This window comes from Dama dama, chromosome 20 (assembly GCF_033118175.1).
Source record: "Dama dama isolate Ldn47 chromosome 20, ASM3311817v1, whole genome shotgun sequence".
Taxonomy (NCBI): Eukaryota; Metazoa; Chordata; class Mammalia; order Artiodactyla; family Cervidae; genus Dama; species Dama dama.
In genome coordinates this window covers 9,432,602-9,455,641 of record NC_083700.1, presented here as the reverse complement: position 1 = coordinate 9,455,641, position 23,040 = coordinate 9,432,602, and the positions used below count along the sequence as shown (strand labels likewise).

At 44.7% G+C, this 23,040-nt stretch overlaps 1 protein-coding gene and 1 pseudogene across 9 annotated transcripts; both read left to right on the top strand.

Moving 5' to 3' along the window:
• Positions 1 to 224: 224 nt before the first annotated feature.
• On the top strand, positions 225 to 16,937 carry LOC133040501 (low affinity immunoglobulin gamma Fc region receptor II). Of its 9 annotated transcripts, XR_009688978.1 has the most exons (9): positions 225 to 446; positions 4,020 to 4,040; positions 5,270 to 5,527; positions 10,852 to 11,106; positions 11,767 to 11,889; positions 14,088 to 14,144; positions 15,389 to 15,522; positions 16,187 to 16,227; positions 16,349 to 16,441. XR_009688978.1 is itself a non-coding variant. In XM_061120265.1 (8 exons), exons 1-8 carry the CDS (start codon positions 335 to 337, stop codon positions 16,433 to 16,435), a joined length of 951 nt encoding a protein of 316 aa, XP_060976248.1. In that variant the 5' UTR covers positions 225 to 334; the 3' UTR covers positions 16,436 to 16,937. The 9 variants fall into 9 exon arrangements, 6 of the variants coding, with proteins under 6 accessions (XP_060976248.1, XP_060976252.1, XP_060976247.1 ...); XM_061120265.1 differs by lacking the exon at positions 15,389 to 15,522 and having other exon boundaries at positions 5,273 to 5,527; positions 16,349 to 16,937; XR_009688980.1 differs by lacking the exon at positions 14,088 to 14,144 and having other exon boundaries at positions 226 to 446.
• LOC133041090 (polyhomeotic-like protein 1) lies at positions 5,933 to 9,419 on the top strand (annotated as a pseudogene).
• Positions 16,938 to 23,040: the final 6,103 nt, after the last annotated feature.

Below are 23,040 nucleotides of genomic sequence, written 5' to 3'. Positions count from 1 at the left end.
TGAGTAGGGGTGACCATTCCCCTCTTCCTTCCTGGGGCTGAGCCCAGCTGTAGCCCCAGAGAAGGAGGAGAATTTGTTTCCCAGTTCCTACATTTTCCGTGAATTTGGAGTGGGACTGAGCCAGATTCATTCTGGGAAGCCCTGAATCTTCTGGGAGGGAACTCTCTAGATGAAAGAGGGTGGAAGGGGAGGAGCCAATGATAAAACAACACTTCTTTTCACTTCCTCTTTTGGACTCCAGAATTTGCCCTCTGGGTGGAATCTATCAAGCCTCGAGAGAAGCCAGTGTCTGCCGTGCTGGGCTGTCAGAGCAACCTGCTCACTCCAGGAGGTGATGGGGATCCCCTCATTCCTAGCCTTCCCTGCTGCCAGGAGGAACCGAGCTCACTGCATGCCCTGGCATCCTTGGGGCCACATGCTACTGTGGACAGCTCTGCTCTTCCTGGGTGAGTCGGGGTCCCAGCAGGGACAGCAGAGCAGGACCATGGGCAGGTGTGCTTTTCTAAGTCAGCTGCTGCCACCTGGGTTGGGGCTGGGCTGGGGCAAGGATGAGGGCTGCAGTGGGCAGCACATCAAGAAAGTCAGGAGGGTGAAGCCAGGCTGATGAAAATCACATTCTGACAACCTTGCTGACCTTGGGAAATTATGAAATTGGCAAAAGTAGGGTTTTTTTTTTTTTTACGTGTTTTGCCCAAAGTCACTGGGCACCAAGGTCCCTGGTAATCTACCATCTACCATGCAGAACCAGCTCTGAGGAAAGTCCAGTGAGCCAAACCTGAAGGACTAACGATGGCCAAGGTGTTTATCTTCCTTAGAAATGTATGTTTCACTGGGACCAAATCTTAGGCCAGAGGGCTGATGATGTCTTAGGCAAATAGGAGATGTTGTTGTTCAGTTGCTAAGTCGTGTCCGATTCTTTGTGACCCCATGGACTGCAGCATGCCAGGCTGCCCTGACCTTCACCATCTCCTGGAGTTTGTTCAAACTCATGTCTATTGAGTCAGTGATACCATGGAGATGCGGGGAAGCAATAAAACACATTGTGGTGGGGGGCAGTGGCTGTTCTTTGTGCCCCTGAAACCACTTCAGACAGAAGAAGCCTGTTCTCTTTATGCGAAAGGAGATCCACCTGGGAAAAAGCACAAGAGGGTCCCGGTTGTCCAGGGAATAGGGACCAGAGAATACATAAGCCAGGCAATTCTAGAATCATCACTTGTGAGACCAGAGACATCACGCATGTCTGTTTTCACTGTGCAGACAAGGAGGTGTATCCTATCACTGATTAAAGAGAAGGAGAGGATCTTAGGCTGTGATTGAGAGCTACTTTCTGGCCATGTTCTCAGCCCTGGGCTAGGGACCATGGACTGATAATGCTGGTGGGAGAAAGAGTCTAGGGAAGGCCAAGTGGAGGAGCCTTATCACCAGGAATATCCCCACAAATTCAATTTCTGGAGTATGACCATCAAATCCACCTCAGGATGGCCCCAAAGGAAGACATGCAACCAGCCATTTCCCAAGTTACATGCTATGATGGGTAGTAAAATCTGGTCAGTGCTGGGAGCCCTGGCCCTTGGTGCTGGGTGATACTGGGACAAGAGGTGGAGATGAGGAAGGCAGAGTATTCCCCCATGAGCAAGGTGAAATGGAATGAAGTAGACTAGTATGAAAAAGGAGCACACTGAACTTCCTTACTTTTTCACACGAAGGAGCTCAGGCCTGGAGAGGCGCAGACTTCCCTGCCCCTGCCACGGTGATATCCATGTGAGGCCTAGGCAAGATTCCTGGGAGAGACTTCTGGCGTTTTTGTCCACCTGCCTTTTTGGTGTCACCAAGGATTTAGGTCTCCACTGCTCTGTAACTCATCTTTTACAACACATTCTGGTCTAGTCTTGACTGCGCCCGTCTCCTCTTCTCTGAATCCCCGATACACACTGAAGCCAGGGCTTCTTCAACTATAGCTGTGGGTGAGCCACTATGCTTCACGAACGCCTTCAGTGCTGCTGCACTGCCTACTTAATAACATCCATGGTGATTCAGATCAGTGTATGACAAAACCCACTGGAAAAAAATAATAAAAAAAAAAAAAAAAAAAAAAAAGCTCAATCCTACTCTTTCAGGGAGATTTTCCTCTAGAGCCAGGCAGTGTGTACAAGTACTCTCTGCTTTCCAAAGACTCCACAAACTACCTTGTTTACACATGAAATAAATGCTATGTGCAGACTCGGTTCTAGGACCTGGGGATTTATCAGTGAACGGGAGAGACAGCCTTTTGTCTCCCTTAAAGTGACGATACAGACTGTGAACACATTTAATATTCACTAGTATTTGCTTAGTGAATAAGTGGAAGATGACTTCTCTCTACTTTTCTCATCTCTTACTTGTTTTTCTCCTCCTCCTCTCAGTCCTACTTCTTTACCCATTTCCTGTACTGTCCCTTGTCACTTCTGCACACTCTGGTTTTTAGCTAACTTCTATGTCAATAACTTCCAAACCTATCTTTCTTGCTGTGTCAGATACAATTTTATATTTCCACTTTCCCGGTTGGAAACCTGCAAACTGATTTGTCAGCTCAGAAACAAAACACATTCAAACTCCAACTATCATCTTCCCCTCACAAATGTTCTTCTCCTCCTAACATTTCTATTTGTGTGGGCACAATTAACTATTTTCCTGGTCACCCATTTACAAACCCCCATACCTCATCCAGTGCCACTTTCTTGCTGCCTATTAAATTTCTCTCATGCCCATGTCCTCATCTTCACTTTTTATGTCATCACAACTTTGGTTTCCCTTATCTCTCACCTAGGTAACACTCAATGATTTTCAGAGTATTGGTAAATAAAATTAACATGGCTATTGCCCTCTTTGAGCTTACATTCTACTGAGGGACACAAACAATAAATAAAAAAGCACATTGGGAAGTGGCTATGAAGCTGTAAACAGGATACTCTGATAAGAACAGTTGTTGTGGGGAGATGAGAGAATAGCCTGTGTTAACAGGATGATATGGAAAGAATTTTCTGAGGAAGTGACTTTTAGGCTAGAACCTGAAGCAAGATAAGAATTAAGCCATTTGAAGATACAAAGGAAGTGGGTTCAGAGAGTTCAGCATACAGAAAAGCTCCAAGTCTGAAGAATTTAAAGAGGGCTGGTATTATTGGAATTCAGTGAATTGGCAAAGTAGAGCACGAGATGAAGCTGGAGAGGTGAGCAAGGACCATATCAGGTGTGGCCTTGTAAATATTTACATTTTATTTTAAGAGCAAAGGAGGAACCTAGAAGGCTTGTAAGCAGGGGGCTGATATCTGATTTGTTAGTTTAAAAATGATTCAAGCTTCTCTGTGGGGAATGAAGTGCAGGGGGAACAGAAGAAGGGAAAAGCTAAGTTAGGAGATGGAAGAAAGCTGATAGTAGCCTAAAGTAGTTTGGACGTGGACTAGAGTCAATGCACTTAAGGACTAATTGGAAGCAGGATGAACAAGAATTTACTGGTGCAAAGGTAGATGGTTTGGGAGGGAGAGGAATAAAAGAAGATTTTCAGTTTTCCGTCATGAATATCTAGGTAGATGGTAAAGATATACACTTACACAGGGGGAATCTGAGAGAGAAATAGAACATATCCATTTAATTTGTCATTGAGGTCACTGGTTATTTTGACAAGAAAAGTTTTGGTGGACTAGTGAGGTTCAGTGATTGGAAAGAGAAGAAATGAAGATAGCCAATGTAGAAAAAGAACTGAGAAATCAGGTTGGGAAAGGGAGCAGAGAAACAATTTTGGAATTCTATGCAGGGTCAAGTGAAATTTTTATCCTTTTAATGAAACATCCTGGAGCATATTTATGTTGGTAGGAAAGACCCAGCTGAGAAGGAGAAATGGGTGATGCAGAAGAGAAAGGGAATAATGCAGAGAGGGGAATCTTTGTGCAGGTGAAGGGAATCTGACCTGGGAATGATGACTATTTGTAATGATGAATCATCATATGCAAACACCAGGCTGATCTTTGCTTTCTCTCTCACAGCTCCTGTTGCTGCGAAACCTGGTAAGTGCTCCCCCACATCCCCTCTGTCCCCCAGCCACCCTTTCTCTCTGCTCCCTGCACCCTGTCTGGAGGAACTCTGGATGCACCAGCAACCCAGGACCAAGGTAGAGCCAGGAAAGAGGAATTGCACCCACAAGGAGCCCTGCACCCTTCTCCTTCCTGCTTCCCATCCTCCCACTGAAGCCACCAGGGGTGGGCAGCCAAGGGACACAGATGCCTCGGCCCTCCTGCTTCTGTTATGATGAGACCTCACAGATTCTGTCACAGAAAATAACTGTCCTCTGTCTCAGTTGCCTTCTTCTCCCCAAACTAAACCATAAGCCCAGGACATTTTAGTTTCAGCCGCATCCAGAAGCACATGATCTGCTTAGGTTATCCCCATGGGTCGATAAATCATCTACTTTGCATATATCTGAAGTCTTCAGGGCCTGTTACCCTGGAGAGAACTAAGAGGCGGTATTACTGGTTGCAGCTGGGTGGGGTGAACACTGCTGGGCACTGCTTTCTCAGCACCACTAACCTCTCCACCACCCAGGACTGGTAGGGGGTGGGGCTCTCCCTGGTCACTGAATCCAGGGCTCCCTAGACTGGTCTTCCAGTCTGTCTCACTCTTTCTTATTCTTCTGAGGCCATAGAGACTCCTCTGTTCTTGGGTGTCAGGACAGGTCTATTCTAAAGGACAAAGAATGAAACAGGTCAGACGAGAAATGTGACCTCTGACTCTCAGCCTGGCACCTCCACCAGATGGCCCCCTTGTCTTCATCCAGCTGGGAAGACAGTTTATCCACTAGTGTCCAAATGCCTCAGTTTATGAGGGTGGGGGAGTGATTCCCCAAAGGATGTATGCGTAGTGTGTGTGTGTGCATGTCTGTGAGTGTGAGTTTGAGAGAGAAAAAGAAATAGAGACAGAGAGAAGAAACTGGGTAGAGCTCCTTGGGTGAGGTGTGTATGTGTTTCTAGACTGTTTGCTTGCCCCCTCTCCCATTTCCCTACCCCACACCTTCTCCTCTGAGGAGGAGCCAAGCTCCCTGAGAGAATCTGGGTTCCTGGGGGCCCCTGTGTGGCCACATGAGTTGGAGGAATTGCCTTCAGTTGCAGAACTGTTCTGGGTTGGGTTCTTCTCTTGATCTCCCCAGCATGGCCACAGTTTTCCATCATCTGAGAATTGCGGTCTGCTTAGGCCCTTGGGGTCCCTTTTCCTCACGCTGCCTCCTCTCTCTGCCCCTCAGCAGATCTCCCAAAAGCTGTGGTGAGCATCCAGCCTGCGTGGATCAATGTGCTCAGGGAGGATCGTGTGACGCTGATGTGCCAGGGGACCAGCTTCTATGAAGGCAACCTCACCATGTGGTTCCATAACGGGAGCTCCATCCACACCCAGAACCAGCCCAGCTACAGCTTTCAGGCCGGCAGCAATGACAGTGGATCCTACAGGTGCCAGAGGGAGCAGACCAGCCTCAGCGACCCTGTGCATCTGGATGTGATTTCCGGTCAGTGGAGGAAGGCCCTGGAGGGTCTGGGAGAACAAGGGGAGATGGAATCTGCTTACATGGCAGAGGTTTTTAGGAAAGGGCAGTTGCCTGCTTACTGGAAAGCATGGCTGTGAGTTGTTTGAAGTGGTTTTGGCCCACCCATTTCCCTTTTCAACCCACCTCCTTGGCTTAGTGTGAGTGGTGAGGTGGAAGTTCCTAAGAGATTTCTCAGAATATGCTGGGCTCCTTTATCTTGGTACTGATTGAGCAAGAAGATGACAAGTTCACCAATAGGCATCTGGGTGTGAGAGAAGCAGAAGAAAATCTCTAATTCATAGAAATCTTCCCATTTTTATGGCAGAGTCAAATGTACAGACACAGCACAACTGAATCCTAGCCCTGGGAATTACTAGCTGTGTAAACATGATTTCATTTACCTTTGAGCCTCAGTTTCATCACCTGCTAATGGAGATACCACTGCCTCCCACACGAGATTCTGGTGAGAATCAGCATTTCCCTAATCCCTGCCCTCTCTCTGTGCAACTGAGGTGAGACTGTGTCTTAATCTCCTTATATTTCCAGCCACAGGCACAGGGCAGGGCTTAATAAATGTTTGTTGAACAAATCAATGATTTTCCAAAGCTCTTGGCAAGACATAGTTTCTCCATTAAAAAAAAAAAAGCTGCAATGTGATTATGATAAATACTATCATTGTTACTGTTCATTTAGTCCCCTTCCCTCACTGAATACCCCAATTTTCCTCATAAGTATCTAATAGGCCAGGTGGGCCTCAGTCCCACTCCTGCCATCTTTACCCTCTGGGCTTAGCAGGAAAGGACAGTCATGGAGGGAAGCCTCAGTGGCCTGGCAGGGCCCTAGCCCTGTGCCCTGCCCCTCCAGGAAGGGGTGGGGCGGAGGGGCTTCCTCTCCTCAGGACTCTGTGAGACACCCCCCACCACTGTGACTGATGACAGAACAACTGGCACATGAGGTGGGCCACCCTGGGGGACCTAGGCGCAGAGCTAGATATGAAGTGCTCGAGCCCAACACCAGCCCGGGGGACCTTGGACCACTACCATGGAGACTAGTGCCAACAGAAGGCAAGGCATGCTATAAACGAAAGTCAGGGCAGGCTCTGCAGACACTGCTGGGGCAGCTCCGTGGGCCTCAGTATTTACACCAATTTGTGTCCAGCGGCAGCTCAGCAGGCCCAGCTGCATGGCCTGGCTGTGGTCCAGCTGGCCACAACTGCTGCCAGGCAGCAGACCAGCACCTCAAATGCCAGCAAGAAGCAGCAGCTGAGCACCACCCAGGCCCCAGTCAGTCAGGCCATGGCAGCAGCCTCCCCATTCACCAGCCAATCCCAGAATGAACTCTTTTGGTGTTACAACTTTGACCCAATCTTTGCTACTGGGGAGCACGACATCCTTCTCCCTCTACCTATCCCAGGCCTAGGTGTATCCAAGACCGCAGCTGGGAAACCAATCCTAGGTAAAGCAGACCCTGGTCCAGAATGTGCCTTTACTTTTCAACTCATCCTGTTGCCTGTTAGTGGCTGTAGTCCAGCAGGAGGTACCATCTGCTCAGGCTCCTGGAGTCCATGCCGATACAGTTGAGTACAGAACTTGGCAATGAGGAACAACAGGTCTCAGCCCAAGGCTCCACTCAGAATGCTATTCCCCATTTTGTTGCTGTTCTGTCACTGGGTCATGTCTGATTCTTTGTGACCCCATGGACTGCAGCACACCAGGCTTCCCTGTCCTCTACTATCTCCTGGAGTTTCTCCCACTCATGTCCATCGAATCAGTGATGCCATCCAACCATCTTATTTTCTGTCATCCCCTTTTCTTGCCTTCAATCTTTCCCAGCATTGGAGTCTTTTCCAATGAGTTGGCTCTTCTCATCAGGTGACCAAAGTACTGGAGCTTCAGCATCAGTCCTTCCAATGAATTGATTTCCTTTAGGATTGACTGGTTTGATCTCTTTGCTGTCCAAGGGACTCTCAAAAGTCTTCTCCAGCACCGCGATTCGAAAGCATCCGTTCTTCGGTGCTCAGTCTTCTTTATGGTCCGACTCTCACATCCATATGTGACTACTGGAAAAACCATTGCTTTGACTGTATGGATCTTTGACAGCAAAGCTTTTGCTTTTTAATGCCTCTTTTTTGGCCTACCCCAGGCCTTTTGCCAGGCTCTAGCTGTGGCTCAGACTCCCTCTAGAACTTCAGGTCAGTTTGTTAACCTTAGTCCAGCTGGTGGAGGCTGGACAGGCTCATGGGTCCAGGAAGAGGTGGGCACGCACCTGGGCCTTTGGATGAGTCGCCCTCGTGAGGAATAGGTGGTGGCAGGAGCTGCCCGAGGAAAGGCACAGGAGATGTGGAGCCGTTGCCTACATCCAGGCAGTGACTAAGCCGGAATGTCAGCCAGAGGCAGAAAGTGCAGTGGCCAGGAAGGCAGAAGCAGATGGGAGTGGTCAGCAGGGCACGAACCTGACACGGACAGCCACACCTGCTCCCAGCCAGACCCTTCTGAGCTCGGTCACTCCCATCAAGCCCCATTCACTGATTTAGAAACAGCAACAGATCCAGCTCTTGAAGAAACAAGTGGTTATCCGATCGCAGATTATTCTCAACCACTGGCTGCAGCTCCAGCACGGTCAGACCCAGTACCCGTCTACCCAGCTGTGCACCTCCAGTTGGCCCAGCAGCAGCAGCACCCGCGAGCCTCACTGCCCCTCAGCCACCACAACACAGGGCCCCGCTGTTCTCCTCGTGCAGTCTCTGCACTGACTGGACAACCCCAGACATCGGCTGTCCAATGCAAGGAGGAGGGAGATGATGTCTCCACGCTGAGTTCAATGCTCCTGCCAAGGGTTCTCAGGCAGCAGAGAGTCCAAGACCATGGACGAGGAGAGCAGTCTTGGAGAAGAAGCTGAACTAGCGACCAATGGGAATGCTAATTCACCAAGCGACGAATTGGCAGCCGAGGCCCCTGCTCATCAATACCACCTTCTACACTAGCCATGGTATCCAGACAGATGGAGACTCAAACCTCGGCAAGGCACTGTGAAGCCCCACATGCTCACCCAGATAACTGAGGACTTTGGTATCCAGGACTGAGCAGAAACGTTCCCAAAGTTCTCCATTACTGAAAGAGTTTGATAAGCCACTGTAGACTGGCCTCCCGACAGGGCTGAATAAGAATCAGCCAGGCGGCTCCAGTGAAGGGGACAACCCGTCTACTCAGCAGTAAAGAAGACAAATCTCCCAAAGTTCCAGCGCTGTGGGAAGTACACTCCTGCAGAAGAGTTCTATGGCTCCAGGAGTTTTCTGCTTCATGAGTTGCCCTAAGAGGTACTGTGTGAACTGTAGCTGCCAGTTCTGGCTGAAGAGAGAAAAAAATGAAAGAGTTTCAGGAAGCTCACTATCTTGTGTTCACCAGTGTGGACCCTGCTTCTGCTCCTCTGAGATCATCCATGCTATCATCCAGGGCAAGTGCAGCAGGGGTCAAGAGCACTCTAGCTGGGGTTCAGGGAATTTCAGTTATGATGAAAGCACTCTCTCCAACATCTTGGGCCTTTATCAGTGAGAGCTGGGCATGGGGAATGAGACCTGGGAAACTTCCATTTGGCTCTGCCTATGCCAGGATTCATGACATCGACCCTGTGTTCCTGTCTAGTAATCTTAGCCTTTGGAGTGTAGAGGTATATAGATTTGTTGCTTCTCTACAAGGCTTCCAGGAGATTGCAGAGGAGTTTTTTTCCCCAGGAGTTTGATGGAAATGTCCTTTTATGGCTTAAAGAACACCTCATGAGTGCCATGAACATGAAACTGGGCCCTACCCTCAGGATCTGCACCAAAGAATTGTCCTCAAGGAGACCTCAGATAGCCCTCTTATACAAACCACCCTAAGGCTGAGGCTTCCACTGTACAGGTTAAAATCTGGCACCAGTGGGGCCTTTGCTGAGAAGAAAGTGCTGCTCTAAGGATGTACACCTTCTGTCGAGGGGATTCCCCAGACAGGGAGGAGAAGTAATTGGTTGCAGGTGCTACGTGGAAGCAGCTTTGACATTTTCTCTGGATTCTACTTCATTTAAAAAAATCTCTACAGTTCTCAGCATTCCCATCTAGCTTAATCCAACCTTTATAAAAGAAGCAGACTAGAAACCAAGGATTGCACAACTAATCCTAGAATAAAATGCCTAGCTAGGATCTGAGTGTCTCAAGAAGAGGGCTAAAAAGGGTGGTTGGGGAGGAAGTGAGTGGAACACAAGACTGCCCCCCAGTATTAGGCATGGGATTTTCTAGCCTGTGTGACATAGTGCAAAAGTCGGGTGCCCCCACCTTCCCTCTGCATTGTCTCACTATAGCTGTGGCCCATGGTTTTCTCTTCACTGTCACTCACTCCCTCTGCTTTGAACATTTCCTTCCCCATATGTGGCAGGCTCACCAGTCAATGTAGAGGCTTGGTTGGCATCATTCTGATCTGCTGAAGGGACTAAGTGTGTTGACTGGCACATGTGTGGCTATATATATATATATATTTTATTCCCCTTCTCCCTTCCAATGTATCTGTTGTTTTCTACCCTTCCTTTCCAATTCCAACTCTTCTCTGTCCTACAGCTTCAGGAAAACAGAGGGCATGAGCGGAGGTCAGGATTATAAGTATCTACCTAAGCCTCTATTCCTTAAACTATAAAAAAATTAAAAATATTTCCTCAGCAAAAGGATTAAAATGACTGGGGGGAAAGTACACAGCAAGCTAATTAATGGCCCACCCATGTCACTGCTGGCTTGAGACAAAGTCCCCGCTAAAGTGAAATTCCACGTTTACTAACAAGCACTAAGTAAGCTAATATTTGTTGGATGCCCATGGCTTTCCCCAAAGACACGGGTCTCTTCTGTGTCCCCCTCACATGCTGTGTCCTCTCTCAGACTGGCTTCTCCCTTTCCTCCCTCCCTTAGGGAAGGGATTCCACTCCCGGGTCCCCTGTATCCTCCTGCAGAGGACTCGTGGGCCACATAGGGCTGCAGCTGGCATCTCCCAGGACAGGAACAAGAAGACAAGCCTATCTGAACACCTACTGTGTGCCAGCAACTACTGTAGATAGTACAGCTAATGGTATTATTGTGACTAGTTCCGCATACAAGGAAACTAAGGCCCAGAAGAATTCATTATTTACCCAGGATCACAGGGTGCATACATGAAGGAGCCAGAATTAGAGACCAGGGGTGTGCGATTCCACATTTAAACTTCCCTCCACACATACTGGCCCCCGGATGGTCTGGGTCTCAGATCTGAATCAAGACCTTCTGGGTCCTGCGGTCCCTTTGTGTCTTTCAGACTGGCTGCTGCTCCAGACCCCCAGCCTCGTGTTCCAGGAAGGGGAGCCCATTCTGCTGAGGTGCCACAGCTGGAGAAACCACCCTCTGAATAAGATCACGTTCTACCAGGATGGGAAATCCAAGACATTTTCTTATCAGCGTTCCAACTTCTCTATCCCACGTGCCAACTTCAGTCACAGTGGCAAGTACCACTGCACAGCGTTTATCGGGAAGACGCCACACTCGTCACAGCCAGTGAACATCACTGTCCAAGGTGAGGACTCTCTCAAGATGAAAGGATGAGAGAAGAGATGGATAGTTAGGAATAAAGTCACATGGTCTCAAATGGAGATTTGAGAAATGCCATAGTAGCAAACCTGGGCTTGGGCAAAGGGCAGGGGTATGGGCAACTTGTTAAATGCTGTACAGAGCTTGGAACCCTCAGCTCTCAGGTGACAGGTGATGAGGCTCTTATTCTACTTTGAAATATAAGCCCATCATGCCAAGCACAGCAGTGAAAAAGAGCTTTCTCATTGGTATAGAAGTTCCCAAAGCTCCTGGACATTCCTAAGAACTGAAGTTTTCCTAAATTTTTCTCATGTTTCATGATATGTCCATTCACTCCCAAAGATATAGCATGTTCTTAACAGTTTAGGGGTCCAGGGTTGGAGATTCACCCTCCAACCTTCAGATTCACCCTCCCTGCTATCCCCAAGGGCTAAGAGGAACCCTTCCCTCCACCTTATACACTCAACTGTGTGCCTTCATTTGATTAGCAGAGAAATCAAAAGGGTATGGGGGAGGCATAAGTCCGGTCACAGAACTCCTGTGCAGGTGAGGTTGGGGTAGGAAGTGAGTGTTGCATTGGAGGAGGGCAGGGAGGGTGAAGTGGCATAGGGAGGGTACTGCCTGTCCTGAGGTCTGTCTTCTCCAGAGTCCAGCTCCAGCGACCCCTCATCGTCGATGACAGTTGTGGCTATAGGCGCTTGTTTTGCTGCAGTGGCTATTGTTGCTGCCATAGTAGCCTGGTTCCGCCTCAGGAGAAAGCCAATTTCAGGTTTGTGGTTCCTCTCTGTCCCTCTTGTTATCAGTTCCTTCTTAGCCGAGGCCCTAACCCCAAACATTGCTAGAACCCTTATCTTTGGGCCAGAGAATCCTTATTATTCAGATGCAGTCCCATATTTTATTCATTCATTCATTCATTTAACAGGCCTGAACAAATTGGCTTATGTGTCAAGCACTGTGATAGACTCTGTGGATGATGCCAAGTTAAAGTTCAGCCTCTGCCCTTAGGGAGTCCATAATATTGTGGAGAAGACTGAAGTACAAATAGAACAATAGTACAAATAGTAATTAGAGGGGATGAGACCAGTATTAGAGAATGCATAGGCTGTGACAGGGATAGAAGAACCTGAATGACCCAGCATGGGCTGGGCCAGTTAGAGAAAACTTCATAGGGAGGTAGTGTTACGTTGTGATTGAAGCTCAGCTGGTGGGGTCAGACTGCCTAAGTGCAAACCTAAGCTCCTCAGCTCACCAGCTGAATAACATTGGGTGAGTTACTCTCTGTGTCGAGACGATGGAGCTGGTGTATTAAGAATATGCACATCACGACCAGCTGAATGAGGAGGCATAAGCCGCCCACACGGGGTTGGCAGCTCCTTCAGCATCTGAGCTCCTAGATTGGGGAAGTGAAAACCCTGGGTCATTTTGATTGAAAATACAGTTTCAATACATTCTCATAAAGGAAGTAGAGTCACAAGATTTGCCACTTAGAGATCCCAGAAATGAGAAGGGGCTGGCAGTCCTTTGCCCCAGGTCATGGGTGAGCAGGAGAGGACAGGGTATCAAGCAACTATTATTTATAAAGCGATTGAGGTGGAGGACACTAACATATTTGTGGGCTTAACATCTAAGTGGTTATTTCGAAAGATGCCCCAGGAAAATCAAAGTGAGAACTTAACGGCGGGAATCCTAAACTCAAGTCCTTATCTTAAATGTCCAGACTCTGGGGGTAAGCAGGGTTATCATACTGTAAAATTCTTGGGTGGCAACTCAGGGAAACCAAGTTGTTGTTGTTTTCTTGTTGTTTTCTTTCAGGAAAACAGTTGTTTTTCTCATCATATTCAACTTCTGTGTGCCTCAGTTTCTTAATCTGAAAAATGAGGACACAAATAGAACCTACCTCATAAGGTTATGAGAATGAATGAGCCTGCAGCTCTTAGAACAGTGCCCAGCACACAGCTCACATCATACAGGATGGGCTGTTAACATTATGGAGGAGGTGATGTTTGAGGGTAGCAGTTAACCAGGCAAAGGGTAGATGAGCATTCCAGGCGTGGGGGCCAAGACATGGAAATGAGAAACACTGGGCTGGGATGGGGATCAGGGGAACAGTAAGGAGGGTGATGTAAGCAAGTTGATGCCATTGAAGCCATAAATGGTGACGCAGAAAAAAAGAAGGTGAAGCAGGGCAGAAAGTTCATGGAATTGACATACGCTACCTTTAAAGAACTAGTGTGTATTCCAAAGGGCACAGGAGAGCAATAAGCATGACTCTTTGTTCTGTGCTTCCTTCCCCTTCCCATCAGTACCTGGCACAGTGCTTGCCACACAGCAAGATGATTAATAAACATCTCTTCACTCATTAGGTGAAGAACCTCACCTCTTGGAAAGCAGGCTCCTTCCCCCCATATTAATATAAAATTGCTGAGAGAGAAGGGAAGGTGCTGTAGAAATCTAGTAAGCAGATCATCACAATTCTTAACATTGTAAAGCTAGCTTACTGGTGAGAGAAAGTGCTAAAGTTATCCAGACACGGAGAAAGTAAGAGGGAAGAAAGACTCAGAGCCGCTGACAAAGAGAAAATACTACTACTTATACCTCACAAAGCACTTTGAGATTGGTTCATAGCCAAGACCTCAGTTGCTGATGATAAGTAAATGTAGAGACTCAGTGAGGAAAAACTGAGAGGGAGAAAGAGATGCTTTTAAAAGGCAGAGCAAGCTGAAGAAAGGTGCAATGGAGTGGCCTTTCTGACAGTCCCATGAGTCCCTACTATTAACCTAGCCAACTTCTATCTCTCTAGACCAGCCCTTTCACAGGCTAAGGTAGTCTCTGGGGAGTGGGGAGGAGAGGGGTGTCTGTGGGAGAAGGGTGTGTATTGGTTCTAACCCAGTCTTGCCTCTGGTCCTTGGTCCTGAAGACTTAGGGTCTACCCCGTAATCCTACTAACCTCCTATGTGCCCCTCCTAGCTCTCCCAGGACCCCCTGAGCACAGGGAAATGGGAGAGACCCTCCCTGAGGAGCCAGGTGAGTGCAGCTCCCCTCTGGGGGCTCAGTAACACCCTGCTGTGTGCATCGAGAAGTGGCTTGTGAGCACAGGAGAGGGAGGGGGCGGTGGGAGGAGGGCAGGGGCTCAAATCTCTTGGTCAGTTCTGAGCCTAACTCCTGGGCCTGAAGAGGACCTCACTGGAGATGAGGAGAAGATGAACACCTATCCTAGACAGAGAGATAGTGGCCTTGTCTGAGTTTCTGGGGCTAGAACTCTAGGGGTGTTTCCAGAGCAGAACATCAGAGATATTTAGGTCTTTCTGTGGAGTTTCGGAAGAGCTGGTAAAGGGTGGGAGTTAGATGTTGTAAGACTAAGGCAAATAGAATTAAAAAGACAAAACTCTAGAGGAAAGGAGAAAGAGGGCAAGAGAATAAAGTCTAGATTTGCTGCAGTCTGTCTCTGTGCAGCGATGGGGTAAGAGTAGATGGGGTAAGCGATGGGGTAAGGGCTCAACTCTTAGTGGAACATGAAGAGAAGATTTTAGGCCGAGAAAGTTCTGTGTACTAGCTACATTAGTGGGCTTTCCTCTGTCAACAAAGCCTGGATATAATGCCCACTCCTATAGGTTTGTTAAATGTGGGCCTGGCACTAGCTCGGTCGCTATCATAAAATGGAATCTTGAGTGTCGTTTCCTCTCTCGGGGTTTAATCACCTCACGGAGGAAATGAGTGGATTGGCCTGGAGGACCTCTAAGCCTTCCAGGTCTGACATTCTGAGAGTCAGTGCCCATCAACCCTGGCCCAAGTGGGAATATGTTAAAGGAGCAGGAGTATTCCAGGCGATTTCCTGACTGTAGCTTGAGCTGGGAGGGACCTGGAGTTTTCTCTGGGGGCTCCCAGACAGCAGAAACAAACAGGAAAAAGAAGCCTTTGAGGACCCCACCTCGGATGGCTGGAGTGTGACTCAGAGCAGAGCCAACAGATTTGAGAGCTTGAGCAAAATGGCCCAGCTGTCCACCTGCGCTTTGAGCAAGACCCCTAGGTCCTGTGGCCAGGCCGAGTGGGGACATGGACCTGGGTCTGCACTGGGGCCAAACCGACGTAGGAAAAAATGTCCAAACACAAGTGGATTAGGCACTACACTGGCATAAATATATTTCACAAGGTGTTTATTTCACAGGAAGGCACTGGGGCTGATGGTTTCCCCAAAGGCTCATCTAGGTTGCTGGGATTGTAGAGGGATGCATTAGAAGGAGGATTCAGGACGTGGTTTGTTCCAGAAGTTGGAGCATGGCATACAGGGACTCGTTGTGTCCTGGAGATGAATGAAGACACTAGATGTATTGTCTCAGACTCCTTCCCCACTTCCTGAGGAATGCTGCTTTGCAGATACTGAGCTGCTTTCTGCACTGGCAAAGTGAGTTTGTTGGCAAAAACATGAGGAAATTTGGATGTGTTTTAGATCTTTACCAAGGAGAGTGCTGACTGGCTGGCTTGCTTGCTTCCTTCTTTCCATCTCTTACGCCTCCCTTGCTCACTCTCACGCTTTATTTCTTTTCGATATGAGGGAGTATGAGATTCTTCAGATCTCCAACAAAGATATACTATTGGGCTGGCCAAAAAGTTCTTTCAGGTTTTTCTGTACCAGCTTCCAGAAGAATCTGAATGAACTTTTGGCCAACCCAATACATGTGGCCAACCTGGAAAGGTTCTATCTGTGGCTGGCAAAAATCTGAATTACTTCACTCTAATAGTGAACACCACCCCCCCCCCCCCCCCCACACACACACACACCTCTTCCCCAGTATCTCCAATCCCAAAAGCTGCCTGGTGGCTTCGAAGGAAACAGTGATTTTCTGAAAAGGGTGTAGTACAGATGACTGTCTCCCTTTGCTAATGTAGCTGGTGGCGGCGCCGTGTCTGGGATACTGAGGGTGGATTGGGAATGAAGTTTTTGGCCTGCAGGGCTGAGTTGGGGTCAGTGGTCCTCACCTCAAGCCTGGTTTGGGCCTCCGCAGCAGTGTGGATAGGCCCCATGCTATAGCAGTGCGCCTGCTCATCTCTGTTCTTTTTGCCCATAGCTGGTCTCAATGATGCTGAAGCTGATGCTGCCAGAACTGAGGTGAGCCATCCAGCCGCCTGCTTTTCCTTCTCCCTCCTCCTTCACCCCTGCTGCCTCTTCTGTGGCCTTCCTTCCTGTGACCTCTCCGTGGATCCTCACTGCTCCTTTCTGCTTTCTCTAGGCTGAGAATACAGTCACCTATTCACTCCTCTCGCACCCGGACATTGCAGAGGAAGACACAGAGTCTGATTACCAGAAACACCTTTAGTTTTTGTGGTCTTGCCTGGGACTTGAGGGGTGAATCGGAGAGGCCAGGATCTGGTGTCTTCTGGCCTGAACTCCTCTTAGGGAGAAGAAGAGGATACTGCAGTTCTAAAGAAGGAGAATGCCTTTTCCGGAGTTAGCTCCTCTGAATCCTGAAGCTCCCTGTTCTGACATTCACAGATGATACAGCCTCAGATAACTGACCGCTGACTTATTCCTTGCCTCAGCACTTCTCATCATCAGGACTCCTCTATCATACATTCTCACAGCCAGTGTAAGTTACTTTCATTAAGAGATTGCAGCATCATGGAAATACGTTACAGGTTATATGAGAAAAATTAGATAAACATGGATGATTTCAGAAATCTTGAAATAGACTAACATATGCCAATGTATTAAAAGTGATTGTTTCTGGGGATGGAATTATTGGTGCTTTTCATTTGCTTTGTTAATTCTTCTGTACAGACCATATATTACTTTTATAATAAAATACTACACAAACAACAGTCCCCTCATCTTTTAATCACTGAACCAATTAGAATATGAACTGATCTGGGGTCTGTTTCTTTTCAATGGTAAGGATCTTGGGAAGGTAGTGATGGGCAGGAGGTTGGGCAAAGAAAATGTTTGGAGTGTTGGACAAGTATCCCTCATCTTAAAACCATATACCCTTCTTTCAATGAATTTGTGTTCTTGTTTCCATGTCTTCTTTCTTTTCCTCCCATGGCAAATAAACACCAGTTCTCAGGAAGCCAAACTTCAGATGAGTCCTGAACGGAGATTTACTGACTCTTTCTGCCCTGCTCTTCCCCTGTTAGAGCTATCAGAAGGATGTGAACTTCTCAGAGAAGGTTCCGGAAGGTTAGAAACATGACTGACAGCTTCCTCAGGAGACGTCCTTAGAGAGGCCTCATTTTCCTGGGACCCTAACAGGATCATTGAGCAACATTTTTGCATTCAGAATTTAGCAGCTTCCTTTGCTGAGTAGTTTTCATGAGGTTTCATGTTCATGTATTGCTATACAATGAGGAATAGTAATTGCAATTATTGGGTTATTGAGGGCTTACTTTATGCCAAAATATGTGCCTTTAGAATGAGAGCGTTTAAGAGTATTAGCTGTTCATAGCTCTTCTGTTGTGGTTATCTTGTTCACATACTCAAGCCCTTTTTACAATAACAATGTAAATCCCTCTATTTATACATTACATATTAGCAATTTATTTTATTTATATGTAAATTATTTTACTATGCTAATTTTTAAAATAAAATTAAAATACAGGTAACTAAAAAAGATAATGAAGATCACCTATAAATTCACAAAATAGAAACAATCAATGCTAATGTTTAAAAAATTTCAATCCACGTTTCTGTCTATAATAATATGTATAAGCATATGGGTTTTTAAAATTAAATCACATTGTATTTTTGCCTGTTTACAAATACACATGGGCAAAAACTCATGCTCATTGTGAGCATGAAAACTCAAATAATACTGAAATATAGAGAGGAAAAGTGAGAGTTTCATTTTGTTCTTACCCCCTAATCCTGCTTCCTTTTCCGTGGGTAACTACTGTTGAATTTTGGAGTATATGTCTGGATTTTTTAATACACATCTAATACATATTTAGAGTTTTTTTGAGTCAGACACAACTGAGCAACTGAGTATTTACACAGTTTTTTAAGATCATAAATGGGATCATATACTTATGCAGTTTATTTTTATTAATAGTATATTATGGAGCTCTTCCATGGAAGTATTTTCTTTTTAAGGATTATATAGTATTCCATAGCACAAATGCTATGCTATATTTTATTTAACTAATATCTTAAATATTAATAATTTCTCATGGTTATTTGCAATACTGTGGTGAACAACATGCTTGAATGATGTTTTTGACTACATATGTGAGTATTTCTTCAGGATAAATTCCTAGAAGTAGAATCATTGGCTCAAAGGATACTCTCATCTTTGAAAAAGCAGTCTACATATCCTCTCAAAGTATATTAGGGTATCCAGTTCCTGACCCCTTTGTCAATGCTGACTATTTTTAAGTTTTCCAATCTGATTGTAATTTATAATAAATCTGGACTATTTTCTTACCCAGCATTGATTTTCCCTGATTCTGTTAATAGTAACAGAGCCCGACTTCCCTTTGACTAAATAGCTCTATTCCCCCTCTCATTCCATGCAGGTAGGTGGGCTGACCTCATCCCTAGTTCCAGAGGAGAACATGCACCCAAGCTGGCTCAATCAGGAGCTGTTTCCCTGGAATTTACTTTATTTTTTTTGAGTTTCACATTTTCTATTTGAGTTTAATGACTTTTTTTCTCCTATATAGATAGGAGAAACAGATTTGAACAACTCTTGTGTACACACACATGCACATACGTACACACACAGAATAAAAAAAATTTAAATTGTCCATTTTATACACATACTTATACACACATACACTTATTACAAATCTGCAAGTAATCAACACATGCAGGTGCTAGTTTATTAGTTAACAAATTCATACTTTAAAAGTTACCATGGAGTTAGTTTCTCACAAGATTAATTAGTTTTCAAAAATGCTTTAATCTTTTAATACTCTGTCTTACATTTAAACAGAAAAAGCTTCATTACAACTTTTTGCTCTTAAAATAGTGCTGCAATGTATATGTTTTACAGATTTTTTTCCCCCCTCTTTCTGGGTACTTAATTGGCATGGATGAGAAATTACTAGATTAAAAACAGTACAAATATTTTTATGGCTCGATTCACATTACCAAGAAGATTCATAGAAATATTGCCATTAGTCTATGAGAATGCCTATACCACATGCCTTTGAGCCAAGTGACGCTGTGACTGAAAACGAGTGGAGTTCATTCATCCCAGTGGCACTGCCCAGATTAGACTAACTTCCTACACGCCTGGATCTGCCCTGCTTTTTGTGTTTCTAGGATCCTTCAACTCCCTTTTATATCAGTTAATTTAGATTTGATAGAAGTCTCCTGTAATATCCTGGCGGGGGTGGGAAGACTTCCCAGGTGATCTAATAGATAAGAATCTGACTTGCAGTTCAAAGGACACTGGTTTGATCCCTGGTCTGGGAAGATCCCACATGCTGCAGAGCAACTAAGCCCATGGGCCACAACTTCTGAAGCGCACTCACCAACAGCCTGTGCTTTGCGATAGAGAAGCCACTGCAGTAAGAAGCCTGAACGCCACTAGAGAGTAGCCCCTGCTCGCCACAGCTAGAGAAAGTCCATGTACAGCAATGAAGATCCAGCACAACCAAAAATAAATCAATATTAAGACATATCCTATGGGCTTGATACTTATTTTAGGATAGATCTTTGACAAAGTTTTTCCCCCCTGTCATTACTGGTTTGATAAGGCTTTTCTATCTCACTGGAGTCAATTTTGAAAGAATGTTACTTTCCTAGAAACCATCCAGTTTATTGATATGCAGCTATACACCGTATCTTCTTTTATCCTTTGGTAATAATCCATGTATCTGTAGGCTTTCCTGGTGGCTCAGACAGTAAAGAATCTGCCTGCAATGCAGGGGACCGAGGTTCGATTCCTGGGGAGGGAAGATCCCCTGGAGGAGGGAATGGCAACCCACTCCAGTATTCTTGTCTGGAAAATCCCATGGACAGAGGAGCCTGGTGGGCTACAGTCCATGGGGTCACAAAGGAGTCGGACACGACTGAGCGACTATTACTATATGTCTGCATTTATATTCTCTCTCTCATACCTAGCTTTTGGGCTTGCTTTCTTTTGTCAGATGACTTCAGCTGGAAATAACAGGAAATCAGATTCAATTTGGCTTAAAGGATAGGGAAATGTATTATCTTACACAACAGAAAGCTCAGAGACAGCGTGTCTCCTCTGTACCAGGACTCTGGGTGTGCTGTCCTGCAATCTTCCACGCGCCGCCCTTGGCCTAGCAGCATGATGATTACAACAGTTCCAGGCATCATTTCCAAAGATCTAGACAAAGAAAAGGGCTAACCACCTCTTCTATGTGTCTCTATCTTAAGAGTGAGAAAATGTTTCTCCAGCAATCTTCCCATCACATCATTATTGGTCAGGCCCGGGTCACATGACCATTCCTAAATCAATCACTAGAAAAGGGAATAATTTACTTTAGCTTAATCATTTGGAGGTGGAATGATTTTTGGAGAGTCAACCCCCCTGACTGTCATATCTGTTTATCTTAATCAGTCTTCCCAAATGTTTGTCTAGTTTTTTGTTTGTTTTGTCTTGTCACGACTTTTGATTTCATGATCAAGACTTTGCTGTTTGTTTGTTTTCTAATGGATTATTTCTTTTTGCTACTTTATTTAGACTTACTGTATTATTCATTTATTTCTAAAGTTCTAAGGATTTGTTTTTAAACAAATTCACAAAAGGCTATAACATTTCCTCTTACTGCTATTTTAGCCACATCCTTTAGATTTTGATATGTATTTTTGTCACTGCTATTTGTCTTTAAAGAATCTATAATTTTTGTTCTGTTTTCTTCTTAACTCAAGGTTTACTTAGATGAGTGTTTCATGCTATTTGCTTGCTTTATTTCCAAAGGGAACGAGCACTGTCTTTTTTGTTGTTATTTCCCACTTTTATCGCACAGAGATGTTGTCTGCGTGAGTTTTCCGTGTGAATGTCTTAAATGTATATGTGAAGACAATGCTTTCTTCTGTTTTTAAATAAAATTTTAATATTCTGTTAAAGTAATAAGACAGAATTTAAATTATATAACAGAACACAAGGCATATAACAAGAAATAACTTATTCTTGTCCCTTCTCTTGCATATCCTCAGTCCTGTCCCCCAGAGGCATCATTTTCAACAATTTCAACTATATCATCTGTTAATTTATCTCCATATTTCCAAATAATACATTTACAACTATTTCTTGATTTTAAATGTCAGATATTATTCACTTGATTTCCTACTATAGGATATGAAGACTATTTTTACTATACCATGGTCACTCAGTTCTCATTCTCCTTACCCAGTGCTCCCAGTGATAGTTTTATCACCATTGTATGACTACTGTTCATTATTGAGACAAATAGTATTTTCTGATTACGTTTCTTCTCCTGAATAATCTTTTTTTTCTCTCTAGAGATAATTACTGCTTCACTTTCATCATGCATTTAGTTTTCTATGTGCTTATCGCTTACTAGCTTTTCCCAATTTTTCAAAAAGTTTCTGAGGCAGCTTAATGTTTTTCTTACACAGGCAAATGCTCCAAATAATTTTTCTCTTTCTTTCTTTTATTTTTTTTTTTCCTTTAACAAGAAGTCCTTCCTGGAAATTGCCATTCTTCAACACTAATCTGGATGGTTTGCACTCTAGGCTCCCTGCATGGCTATTGTGTTAAACCCTCTTTCCCCTGAATTTTATGTATCCCTGTTTCTTGATTGACTTGGCTGGAGCAAGTTTGCTAGGGCATCCTGAGAAAGGGTGTGCAGATGGTGTAGCTGCTGCCACTGATGCCCCACCTCAAATTCACTTGGTTCACCTGAGTTCACTCATACTTGCTGACTAGTTCAGTTTCTCCTGAGAATTAAACAAATGTAAAAGGAAAATAAGTGATCTTGGAAACATCTTGGGTATGAGAGAGGCTCTAAGAGTCTAACTTCTCCTTTTACAGATTTTCCAGTTATCCCCTTATTTTCAAAATCATACCTGATCCACATCTTGTGTAGTACCTAGTTCTTCCAATTCCTGAAGTTTTCCAGGAACTTTCAGGAAAATTGTTTTGCTTCTCAATAGCATTCCTCTCATTATGGAAATAAAATCAGTTCCCTGTGACTCAATTTTCTGTAACAACATGGCCAAGATTTGTGGTCATCCCCACAAATGTTATGGTCATCCCCATGTTACTTCAGAGATACCAAACAAAATACTGCTATTAAATGGTTGAATACTAAAAAGAGACCTTTATACCACTGTTTATCTTAATCAGACTTGTCCAAGTTCTATTTCATTGATCTTTCCACAGAATTAACTTCTGATTGTTTGATCAAGTGTTTTCTTTTGTTTGCTTTTTATTTTGTACATTGAAATTTCTTTTATATTTGTAATGATTTTTAGCCTTGAAGAATATCCTCTTTCTTATTTCTAAGTTTGTACTTTTTTATACCTGCAATAAGTTTATTATTTTATCAACTGAACAACCTTATCAATCCTCCTCTCCCCCCCCTCAAAAAACATTTAGAAGACCCTTTGGGGAATAATTTATGGATTATAAGTTAAATAATAAAATAAATCTCTCTTATTTATGTAACATGGTGATGATAATAAATCATATATTTTAATTTGACCCGTAAATTTAAGTACCTTTATAAGAGCTCAACAAATTTATAATATAAAATGTTTTAAACATACTTACGTAAAACCAGTAAGCTATGACATAGAAAAGTAGCACACATAGAAGTAAAGAACAAGATTTTCATAAAAGAGCAATAACACATTTTTGACAAGGTTGCTCTAAAAAATAAAGCTTGAATGTATATGATTTGCATTGGGTAATTGGTATCATCACTCAGGGTTGGTTAACAGTAAGGTTTTGTATGTATGTATTTTATAAATCTCATATTTTTCATTTTT

Coding starts and splice junctions, on each gene's coding strand:
- LOC133040501 (XM_061120264.1), top strand. CDS start 335: ATGGGGATCCCCTCATTCCTAGCCTTCCCTGCTGCCAGGAGGAACCGA. Junction 5,528..10,851: donor GCATCTGGATGTGATTTCCG/GTCAGTGGAGGA, acceptor TGTGTCTTTCAG/ACTGGCTGCTGCTCCAGACC. Junction 16,228..16,348: donor CTGATGCTGCCAGAACTGAG/GTGAGCCATCCA, acceptor TGCTTTCTCTAG/GCTGAGAATACAGTCACCTA.